At 42.2% G+C, this 12,777-nt stretch overlaps 1 protein-coding gene across 1 annotated transcript in view; it reads left to right on the forward strand.

Moving 5' to 3' along the window:
• Positions 1 to 12,777, forward strand: part of grin3bb (glutamate receptor, ionotropic, N-methyl-D-aspartate 3Bb) — a gene marked incomplete at both ends in the record, with an annotated part of 61,629 nt that overhangs the window by 19,717 nt on the left and 29,135 nt on the right. The window contains 2 exons of the mRNA XM_080743617.1: positions 9,887 to 10,095; positions 12,161 to 12,387. Coding sequence (XP_080599743.1) covers positions 9,887 to 10,095; positions 12,161 to 12,387 — 436 coding nt within the window. The remainder of the gene's footprint in view (positions 1 to 9,886; positions 10,096 to 12,160; positions 12,388 to 12,777) is intronic.

Consider the following 12,777-nt stretch of genomic DNA (forward strand, 5'->3'; position numbering starts at 1 on the left):
CTGTGTGAGCTTCGCCGGAAGTGAGCTTCCTCGGTTTTCCCCTAACGTAACTTCCGTTAAACGCAGCACTTCCGCTAGAAATCTTGGAACCAACCGGAAGGCATATTGTCATGATCTTGGTTTTATATGCTATACACCCTGTATAGCATATAAAACCAAGATCAGGCCCTACAACAGCAATGTTATGGCTGTCCTGCTGTATGGCGCTGAGTGCTGGAGAGTAACACAACAGTATATGAGAAAGGTTGACGTCTGACAATATAGTTGCTTACAGAAAATCGGCAAAAAACATCTTTTGCCAAGATGAGATTTCAAAATAAGAACTTTATAAAAAGACAGGCAGCTTGCAAAAAGGATGTCCCATACCGCAGTGGTTCTCAACCTGTGGTTCTGGACCCCCAGGGGGGTCCCCAAATTATTTTGGGGGGTCCCCAGATGATTAACTTAATGTGCAACTGTTTAATACCTCTAAAATGACAAATTAAACATTGGCCAAATTACCAAATATTAAAGGCAGATATTGTGAAAATAACCGATCTACATGCTCACAACACCTCGCGTTGCGAGGCGTTGTGAGCATGTAGATCTGCTATTTTCACAATAGAACCATGTCGTACAAAATGTAATGCCTCAACTCTTAGTGCTCGTCAGGGTGGAAGGGGGGTCCCCAGTTAAAATATGATTATTTTGGGGGTCACGGCCTGAAAAGGTTGAGAACCATTGCCATACTGTACATGAGATTAAGAAACCCAGTAAGGCTCATTCATGTGTTTGAGGAACCCCAACGAAAGGTTGCCTTGAGAAAGAGAGGCAGAACAAAGAACACCTTTCCTGGGACGAAGCACCAGACAGCAGTGTATATGATTGCGGCCTTATGCCCCAACCGGGACAAAGAGGATATGTAAGTAAGTAATTATCTGAGTATTTCAGGGAGACATGTAAAGACACAGTTTACAGTTGTTAACTCTACTGAAAATAAAGGCATTGACAAGTCTTTTTTTTCACTCTTTCTCTCTAAATCCTGCAGAGACATAAGTCCTTTAAATCCATGACTTAATTGTCTGAGTCTATGACTATATGCCAAGACTTCTGGCATGGGCTGTGCTTTTTAACATTACTTATCATCGTGTTGTCGGGTGGAAACCTTGTACAGTACGTCCAAAACCTTCCTTTTTTCGTAATTATTTAAAAAATATATGTAAAATAGTGAAAATAGCCGATCTACATGTGTTTGTAGATCTGCTGTTTTCACTAGTTTTGTGCAACAGTCTGGTATGATGAAGCAGGGCTTTGCTTTACGAAAAAAAAGCTCAAATTTGAAACTTGGAGATACGAGGTTTCTGCCTGACAGTGACGTTATTGAAGCCGAGTTGTGCCATTTAATCATACCTTCTCTTGGCTGAAGAGGGACAACTCTGGCACATCCAATTAATTCTTTCAGTGCATTTAACTCAGTGCTAATTGTATTGGACCCCATGGTGATATGGTTATGTAAATGTGATCAATAATGTCCCTCAACCTTCCTTAGACCATAAAAGGCAGGGCAGGCTTAAAGTTGCAGTAAGCGATAGCTCTATTCTGATAGTAATCATTGCAGGGGCTGTTAAGTATGACATCATTTTGTAGGCAGAGGAGAATTTCTGCCCCCAGTTTCCGTGAATCTTTTTACTATTTTTACTATTTACACATTTTTCTTCTCTTTGTTGTTGAAAGGAAAGTGTTAGAATTATACTTTAGTCGTTATTTTTGTCTCGGATCAGTTGAAATAGCGAGGGACAGAAAATGCTCTGGGGGCAGAGTTCTCCTCTGCCTACAAAATGATGTCACGGCTTAAAAGCCCCTACTCTGTAATCTCCCTGTCTCTCCAGCTCTTTAGTAAACAGAACATGTATTTTCAGGTTGGGAAAACTAAAGGGCCATTCACACTGAGCACTATATACCGTAATATAAAAGTTTAGTTTTAAAAATCAAGTGGATGGCATGTGTTCACACCAACTTTAAATATACAAAACTACAATCGTAAACAATATAGTTATAGTTATTATCTTTATAGTTAACTTTACAGTTATCGTTCCTATGGTGGGATTGGCGCTTTAATACAGGATACAGAATAAACAAGTGCATCTGAAAGTGATGACACAAAGACATGAGTATAGTAGACACAACTGGTACTGGAACACTATTTGCTAGTAACCACACTATAATTCTGGGAAATTAACTTTATTCTGGATAAACTTTTCTGCTGCCATTGGACATTGATGGAAAGTGATGTCACTGATTCTGATTGTAGTTGAGTTCAATAGAGGGTATGCACGTCCACTGGGACCCGCCCCCCCTAATCTAGACTGAGTGGCAAAACATTGAGCAGCATGGAGCATTGGAGTTTGGAAGTGCTAGTTGCAAATCACTCAATGGCCCTGCATACCACCTGTTTCTAAATTGCACATAATGCAGGAGGCAGCAGGATGTTGTGTAGTTGAAAACGAGTGCTTCCAAACTCTCACACTTGGAAAAATAAAAACCTGCACAGGATGTCTTGACAGAAAGTAGCGCACAACATGCCTATGGTGGATTTTTATGAAACAAAAACAAAAAGCTTTCAGTACAGCCGCAATGTTGGTGAGTTTAACTTTGTTTAATACGATCAGATAGGACTTTTCTGTTTGGATGTATTGGCTGTCAATGGCTGAAATTAGTTTTTTGCCACTCAGTAGGCGTTCCCACATAACTTCCAGCAACAGTGATGTCACGCGCATACCCTCTATAGGGGAGTGGTGCTAGTGGTCGAGTTTTACATGACGTCCCCGGCTATCTAGGCAATAAATAGGCAACCACACTTGCAATTTTCAATTGCATCTCTCTAGTTTATTTGTCTGTGGTCTTCGTAGGCCTGCCAGTGGGTCTTATCCCCTCTAAGTTAATCAACATTACTTTCTTCACCCAATTATTCTTTCCCTTCCTTACTATGTGTCCATGCATCCCAGTCTGCCTCTCCTCACAACACCACCTCATCCACCATGGCCTACACTCCCGTCTTCTGTCTCAGGTCTCCCCGGACCCCACTTTGAGGACCACCGCCCCAGAGGGACCACATATGGAAACAAAAGCCTCCGGGCTTCATGGGCTTTTTATGCTTTTGAATTCATTTTCAATAAAGTGTTTAATCAATCAATCAAAACCGTGTCACTCTGACATGATGCTTTGAAACGCCTCTGCAAGGGATCTGTTTGTGAATCCAGCGTCAAGATCAATTAAGGAATCATTGTTCTCATCTATTGATCCGGTGCTGTCCACTTCCTTTGATCCTATGTACCTCTCTGAGAGCCTTTCAATCACCTCTCTCATCTTTGTCTCCATCAGTGGTGGAAAGTAATTACTTTTACTCAAGTACCGTTCATAAGATAGTACCTAAGAAAGCACCGTCAGAACATCTACTTGCTCTGTGTGTCAGAGGAGGGCTGTGGACAGTTAAGGAACCTATCTACCAGTGACATCACCGTTAGCCAGGTTTGACCACTATCCACAAGTTTCCAGCATCCCATCGTGCATTGCGCAGAAAGAAGGTGTGCGGCAGTTTCTGGCGTCGCAGACGAGAGTGATCTACAAGCTGCACAACGGTTGCATCTGCGACGTGAGCTTGTATGTCTGCTGTTCTCCGAAAGTGTCCCACAAATAATTCTACAGTAAATTATCGCAGAAACAGGTGGATAGAGGTACGCACATGCATAAAGTGATTGGCAAATCGAGTGGCAAAGTGAGTGGCAAAGTGAGTTTAACGTCATTTAACGTTGTTTAATGCAATCAGCTATAGGACTTTTCTTCACCAGCAATTTTTGCCACTAAGTAGGCGTTCCCGTATAACTTCCGGGTATGATAATGATGTCACGCGCATACCCTCTATTATTAGTATTAGGCTGATGCTGAATTATTTCTATTTCAACATGTTTACTTTCCAGGAAGAAAAAGTAGGCTGTTGTTTCTATTAGCTTAAGAGCTTTACTGAGTTGCAACACCTGTGAAGGAAGTAAAGAAGGAGCCCAATTTCTTTGCAATATGGCTGCTGTGTATAGAGCCTATTATATGAAGATATGGTTGAAAAAGGGTGAAGTGCTCCTTTAACCTAAACATACAGTACTCTGAAAACTCGCACGGCCGGCCCACCCATCTGGCCCACCCATCCGGCCCACCAACATGGCCTTCGGGCTTTTTCCAAGTGGGGACCTGATCCGCAAAACGTTGGGAACCCCTGCTCTCCGTCTTTCTCAGCCACAACACAATTAGCATTTCTTTGGCTGCCTTCCCCACAAGGAGAGAGCATTAAAAGCTACCCAGATGACAGGGGAGTGCCACGCAGCCTCGCTGAGCTCAGACAGAATTAGAGGCTTACTCGGATTAGAGAAACAGACTCAATTTGTTTTTGACCTTAGAACCCCACACTTTCACCATTTAAAGCAGCCTGGGTTCTCAAACTTTTTTAGGCTGTGACCCCAAAAATAAACATATATGAACTGGGGACCCCCACCCTGACAAGCACTTGTAGGTATTACATTTAACGTGACTTGGTTCCACAGATAAATATTGTGAAAATAGCAGATCTACATCCTCACACATGCTCACAACGCCTTGCGTTGCGAGGTATTGTGAGCATGTAGATCTGCTATTTTCACAATGTTGCTTACTTAATTACTTAATGCTTACTTAATATTTGATAGTTTGGCCAGTTTGGTGTTAAAACGGTCTTGAAAATCCTTAACTACACTTTATAAATGTGCAGATACCACTTATGTTGGTTTGTTTACCGTTGAGTGAGACGTTTTTCTTTTTTTCTTTTTTTTTACATTAAGCTAATCATCTGGGGACCCCACAAAATAATTTGGGAACCTAAGTTTGAGAACCACTTATTTAAAGCATCCAACGACACCTCGGACTCACTAATCTTCCAATGAATCCTTGATCTGAAATCACAAGTATAGCCCACGTCACACCTGACCTCTCAGATCCAACATGTTTGTCCAGTCATGAATCTATTAATGTAATGTAAACTAAGTACCTTTACTCAAGTACTTTTAACTATAATGTTGAGGTACGTTTACCTTACCTTTTTGATCTTTATACTTATACTCTACATGTCTGAGGCAAATATTTTACTTTTTACTCCACTAGAATTGTTTGGCAGCTTTACCAGTTACTTTGCAGAATTGTATTATTACAACCCATACATTAATCATCTTGCATACCGGTATACCAATTTCATACTTTGGCTGTTCCAAATTAAAGAGACAATGTACAAGCTCACTTGTAGGTCTGTTATTTGCGATTGTTTGACTTTTTTTTAAGTTTTGGTGCCAACACCTTTTGTCATATCATATCATATCATATCATATCATATCATATCATATCATATCATTACTAAATTACAAAGCTGTGTCTCTGATGACTCCATTGAGCAGGCACCAGTGGTACCTGTACAACCCAAACCTAAGCATAAGCTTATAATTGAACTATGTGAAGCTATGTCTTCACCAATGAGAAACTTACAGGAACTACATGCCTGTATCAACATTACACTTTCAAACACAGTCTTTTTTCAGTTCCTTTTCCCCCCCATTTTTAATCAAGCAACTTAAAAGCTGTCTGAGGTGCTCACAAAAGCCAGAGTAGACGTTAAAATGACCCCAGACATGTTCTAAGGTGAAATATGCCTTTAAGGCACAACTCTGATTTCTCAGTCAGTGCATTTGATTGAGGTTTTGATTGCTTGGATTCACTACGGTGCCCGGTATTGAGTGCACATCCACATAAAAGGTATCCTTCAACACACACATCACAAAGCGTTCAGCCAGGCGGCTTTTGAGATTTTGAAGTCAATTAACGTTGCTCGGGAAGTCTCAGAAGGCTCCCTAACACTGACTTTTCCTAAATATGCCATATAACTTGCATCTTTACAATTGTAATGTATTTTCCTGCAAACAAAATATGACCACTTGATACCGATACGGCGATAACTTTGTGAATACAAGTAACACTCCCTAAGGTTGAGTAGCGACCGCAGGGGTACCAGCTAATTTGACTATTTAGACTTACAAAGATTTTTTTTAAATGGCAAAAACTTCAACATATAGGCCTATACATATGCATATGAGACATGGTGGGGCGGACATTAATTGAAGATAAATATTGCGTGCAGGCGAGCATAATTGCATGTAAACTTACAAGCAAAGGCTGTTCAAAGCACACGTGAGGAGGAAAAGGGCAGAGGAGATCTGTACACTTTAAAACACTCAGCCAAACTGATCAGAGTTTCAGGTGTGCTGGACATCAATGAGCTGATCTACCACAACTGAACAGGCTAATTACAAGTCTAGTTACAGCAAGCGCCTGTAGGAGGTGTAAAAGAGCATAGTGTGTGGGTGTGATAACTTAGCGTGACACAGTGTGACAGGCAAGGGTAACAGCTTAGCATGACAGCGTGACACAACTGCTGCAGGTTTTCACACTAAACTGCTCCCTGTGGTCACAGTAAATGTCTCAACTGCTGTCTCCCACGCGGGCGCGTGAGCCTTGCCTTGTCTTGTGCACAGGTCTAAAAGTAATTTAGATAGCATGTTATTTTGACAGATGCCAGCCATAGTAAACCTTGTGTGAGTAAAACTACCTCACTGATTTTGGTAGCCAATTACAGGGCAACGGTATATAGAATATCATGCTAAAGCTGTGGTTGATGCTCATTGTCATTATGACTTATGTCCATTTAATTTGGTAAAAATTGGCAAAGAAAGACATGTGTGGCTCCCCTTATGGGCACATCAAATTTGGTTGTAAAATACACCCACTGACAAACTTTGCTAACCCACAAACCAGTTGTATAGCTTCAGTGGTTCCCAAACTTTTTAGCTTGTGACCCAAAACAGAAATCAGACATTTGCACTAGTGAAAACAACCCATCTACAAGCTCTTAATGTGTTGCTTCGCACCTCGTTGTGAGCTTGTAGATTGGCTATTTTCACTACTTGCTTATATTATATTGATGTATTACCTGCTTATTGTAAATCGCTTTGGATTAAAAGCGTCTGCTAAATGCCTAAATTGTAAATTGTAAGGAAGAAGCAGAAGAAGTAGAATAATGAGCAGAGGAAGACATTTTGAGATGGTGAGATGCTTCTAACTGCGTCTTAAAGTCTATTTTTGCATGGAAGGCGTAGGCTGTGAAGTTGTGTGAAACTAATGGATTGCAGATTACCCCCATTACATACAGTCTGCCTCCTCCGCAACACAAAAGGGAGATTTCTCTCACCTTGAGCAGAAGGAATTCAAATGGATGGCAGTGAATGGTGGGATCGAGGTCTGGCAGAGGATTAGAGAGAACAAATCACCGCTGGTTCCATTTGAATAGGGTTTGTTGTTCTAAAAATAGACAGACTGGCTATAACAGAACGCCCTCGTTTGTTTTCATCAATGTATGATCATTGTATTGTTCAAGTTCAGTGTTGCTGGTGTGTGTCAGTGGTTCTCAAACCTTTTCATGTCAAAGGCCCTCAAATGAATGTATGATTTGGCCATGATGGGACCCCCATTTGAAAATATCTTGTGCCAGGGACCCCATACAAAAATGGTGACATTTCTTTTCAAGATTATTTGAGGACTGCTGATCTACGCATCTTTTTTTAGAAATATTTTTGGACCCATTTTGACAAATCTTATCTTATTTTGGCCTACTTTTACTTTTGCACACTGTGTATTTTGATCCCACCCAGTGATGCGTTTGAACTAAATACAGGACTTTTACTTGTATCAGAAACTCTCTATGTTGTGGTGTTGCTACTTTTACTTTGGTAAAATACAGTTTACAGTTTAGGCATTTAGCAGACGCTTTTAATCCAAAGCGACTTACAATAAGCAGGTAATACACATCACTATAATAAGCAAGATAATATGTCAGTACATTAACACATACATAACAAATGCATATGAATATCAATCTAGGAATACAATAACATAGGTAGACCACGCACCTAATCAGTAAAAAAAAAAAATCTAAAACCTAAAGATGCTATCTAGCTTCATGTATGATCATTGAGGGAAGGGGGAGTGTTACAGTAGTGCTATGGGTTTAGGTGGAGTCTGAAAATAAAACTGAGTATTTCTTCCTCCACTGTGTTTTGGCAACAAGGACATGTCACATGTGTACCTTGCATGCAGTCTGATGTCTCTCGGGAGCAGAACATGTCACATTCACTAGAGCACACGGACAGTTACGTCCTTTATCTCTGGTGCATAGACACAACATATCATGTTAATCATCAGGATCACTGGTGACACATTGTACAGTAGCTCAGTGGTTTTCAACCCTTTTCATCACAAGGTCCATTATTTATTCAGCAATTGAGAGAATTGACACACACACACACACACACACACACACACACACACACACGCACACGCGCACACGCACACACACACACACACACACACACACACACACACACACACACACACACACACACGCACACACACAATTCCATGCTGTATTGATGTTGGTACCATAGGAGAGATAACAGACAAACGTTGACCAAAATAACAATTCTTCTGCATTCTCTAATTGTGTAGACTTCTTGTAAATTAATAGGTTTAGGGTAGATACGTCCATGCTTTTCTCTCTGTTGACAAAAGTATTGCTAGTTCAAAACTCGATATACCTACACCTCCAATCAACGCTTTCAAAGCAGAATACTTCTAGAGCCGTCACATATAACTTGTAAAAGTTAATATAACTTTTTCGCATTGGTATGACAACACACTGCTGTTTTTGTACCGCCCCACCCGCACCTGGCGCACAACAGACCAATCAGAAGCCGTGGGTGGTTTTCACTGGTTTGGTATACCGCCTCCCTTGCAGATAGCAGCCTGGCCAGACTGAGAAGCCAAGTGACAAGACAAATCCACTGAACGCAGCGAAGCAGCCTGGATCCCAGGCTATTGTAGAACAGCTATTTTCAAATATCTGATGCATACTGTAGCGCTCAAGAGGTTTTCTGTGTGTGTGTGTGTGTATGTGTGTGATCCTGCGGCCTAATCACTTCCTCAGCTCTCCATGCTAATTACTTGCGCCAGCAGTGTGTGCAAGTACTGCGTTCGGCTGCGTATGTACGTGTGTACGTATGTACGTATGTATTTATGTATGTGTCAGTGTCTGGCCGTGTTTAAGCCTGTAGCCCAATAAGGGACCAGCATTCCAGGTGATGCCAGTGGTGATGTCACTGACACTGCCAGTGGTGATAGTGGTGAGTGCACCTCGTGGTACGCTCTGCTGGTGCACAAGTAGGCCATACATGGCCTACTTGTGCACAAGACGCAAGTTGGCACCTCGACAGAGTGCAGTTCTAATTACAGGGTTCCCACACATCTTTACCAATTAATTTCAAAAACCTTTCCAAAACTTTTCCAGAATATTTAACCCGATTTCCAGGACTATATAACAATAATTCAGCTCAATAACGAGTCGCTTACTCCTATGCATAATGCCCAAAGACAGGTAGTGTATGGCAGTGGTTCTCAACCTTTTCTGGCCGTGACCCACGAAATAATCATATTTGAACTGGGGACCCGGGCACCCTGACGAGCACTAAGAGTAGAGGAACATATGTAGATCTGCTATTTTCACAATTTCTGCCACTAATATTTGACAACTTGGCCAATGCATAGCTATTTTTTCCAGGACCTTCCAGGACCCTTGATCAATTCCAAAACTTTTCCAGTACTGGAAAAATATTTTTCTAATTTCAAAATATTTCCAGGAATTTCATGACCGTGGGAACCCTGTAATTATTGTCTTCACACATCTCGAACACCAACGTGTTGTCCCTTGTGTCTCTGTGGTCTGCTCCAGAACCGTTTCCATCTCCAGATGATGACAGTGGTTCCTCCGTCGGCCCTCTCCTCTCTGCTGGTGTCTGTTCTGGGGAGGAGCCGCTGGACCGACGCCATGGCCGTGCTGTGCCAGGGCTGGCCAGAGGAGGGCGCCAGGGGACCGGCACCGCTGCTGCCACCGCACCTCCTGGACCTCGCCCACAGCAGCCAGGGGGTTAAAGGTCAAAGGTTAGGGCCAGGAGCGTCCCCGGCATGGAGGGACAAAGTCGGGGGACATTAGTGGGGGGAGGAGGGGGGGGGGGGATTGGTTCCGTGATCCGATCTCTCACTCTTAACACATCTGGTGCCAACCCCGAGTTTGGGCCGTTTTTTCATTTTTTTTTTTTTTCAAAAATGTTTTTTGGACCAGAAATGTATTAGGCATGATCGTGATCGCGAAATTGCATGTTTAACCCCCATACCAACCCATTCTTTCAAACATGGCAGCCATGTTTGTTTACATCTGAAGAAAACATAATGGCTGATAAATCATGAATGCCTGAACGGATTTCCAAGCGGATTTTTTTAGTTTGAAAGCTGTGAACAGTGTGCACACACGTGGTGCATCATGCACGATCCGTGCACTATAAATTACATGGAAGTCTATGGAGACCATGGCATCGCGGGACATTGAAGAGAAAAAATCACTGCAACTTAAGTGTTAACTCTGAGGTTCTCAAACTTTTCAGGCCGCGACCCCCAAAATAATCATATTTTAACTGGGGACCCCCCACCCTGACGAGCACTAAGAGTTGAGGCATTACATTTTGTATAACACGGTTCTATTGAGGCGTTGTGAGCATGTAGATCGTCTCTTTTCACAATTTCTGTCTAATATTTGACAATTTGGCCAATTTTTTATTTGTCATTTTAGAGGTATTAAAAGTCTTTAAATTGTCACTTTAGAAATGTGCATAAATCCTCTTAAACTTTATGCTGGTTTGTTTACTGTTGAGTGAGAAAACAATGTTGCACAATAAGTTAATCATCTGGGGATCCCCCAAAATAACCCTAACCCGACCCACAGGTTGAGAACCACTGTCTAACTGACAGGAGAACAACTTTGTTCTCCCATAATTGCGCTGCTGCACTTAATTATGGAATGGCTTGGGAGCCCGCCTAGGGAACCAGAGCCCCTGGTTGTCCCAGGTTTGATTCCAGTCCAGGGTAGCAACGTAGATGTGTGTCGCCTGTGCATGAAGACTCTTAACCCCTAATTGCTCACACGCTCCTTGTGGGCAGAGAATCAGCTAGGCTGGACTGAAAATACTGAATTTCCCTTGCGAGAGGAATATGCATCTATTATTATTATAATTTTATTATTAATTCTAGCAGCCCGAGTTTTTTTCACACTCACAGCCAGCATGCATAAACAGATCAACGATTTGTTGTGTATTAGCTTGTCTGGCACCTAGTTGATCGGATTAAATTCAATTCAACTATATGAACATATTGAAAAGCAGCGAAGTCGTCCCCAAGTCGATGTGGCAAATATAAAAGGTGAAAAAAGGAGTAGGATATGCACATCCCCACAGTTTCTTTGAACACAGTGCTGGACCCAAAACATGATGATGAGGTGAAGAACATGAAGGTGAAAAAAAAGGCTAAATATAATAGATGTAAGATGTTTGATTAATTTTTGGGAACTTTGCTGTTCTTTCCAGTTTTGTCATCTTATCCCAGTCCTGGTCAAATTGAGAGAATGACTGCGGATTGAGAATGTAGCCAGTAACAGAACAGTCATTGCAGAGAGAGGCAAGCATACAGCCAATACACAACAACACAATACAATAGGAAACGGTGCCTATGGTTAGGGCCAGACTGGCGACTGAAGGCACTGTTGATTTTATTGACTAAAACTAACGAAAACTTTCGACTGCCTTTTTTCACTGAAAGAAAAAAAAAAAAAAAAAAAACTAAAACTAAATATACTGACAATATCGTCAACAAATAAAAACTGGACTGAAGGAGTTGACTAGGAGAATGTGTGGTTGATCATCTATTTTCGGCATGCAGCTAGCGAAAGTGAAAATCTGCCATTTTGATGGTATCACGACCCGACAAAAACACATTTTAGTCTGCAAAATCTGTAGATTTAGTCGACTCAAATCTTACAATCAAATAATCAAATAAAACTAGACTAAAAGTAAACCATTCCAGGTGACTAAAATATGACTAAAGCTATTAAACAGAATTTTATTCAAGACTATCACTGAAACTAAATCGACGTTTGCTGTCTAAATCAACGCTACAGGGCCCTGCTGAACCTCACGGGCCAGTGGGCTCTCAACAGCTCCCACATCCAGAGGCTGCTGTCCCAGCACCTCCCGCCCCGGCGGAGCGGTCCTAGTGCTCGCCCCCACGTCGCCCTGCTGCTGGGCTCAGACCCCCAGTGCTGCTCCTCCGTCCTCAGGAGTGCCCAGGACCTCGGCTTGACCCTCCCCTACGTCCACTGGATCCTGGCTCATCCCCTGAGCCCAGGTTATTATGGCTTTGCGTTTTCTTCACACACACACACGAACGCACGCACGCACGTGCGCACACACACACACACACACACACACACACACACACACACACACACACACACACACACACACACACACACACACACGATAACAGCCTGTTCTTTATCATATACAGATGTTTTTTATGTTGATTCAAAGTCAGAGAAGGTCATACAAATAGCAAAAATCAAACCAAGTTTGAAGTGAGCGTTGGTGTGTGTGTGTGTGTGTGTGTGTGTGTGTGCGTGACCGTGTGTAGCAGTTCATTTCAGGATCCTGTGTGTGTGTGTGTGTGTGTGTGTGTGTGTGTGTGTGTGTGTGTGTGTGTGTGTGTGTGTGTGTGTGTGTGTGTGTGTGTGTGTGA

This window comes from Nannobrachium achirus, assembly GCF_963921795.1.
Source record: "Nannobrachium achirus genome assembly, chromosome: 15".
Taxonomy (NCBI): Eukaryota; Metazoa; Chordata; class Actinopteri; order Myctophiformes; family Myctophidae; genus Nannobrachium; species Nannobrachium achirus.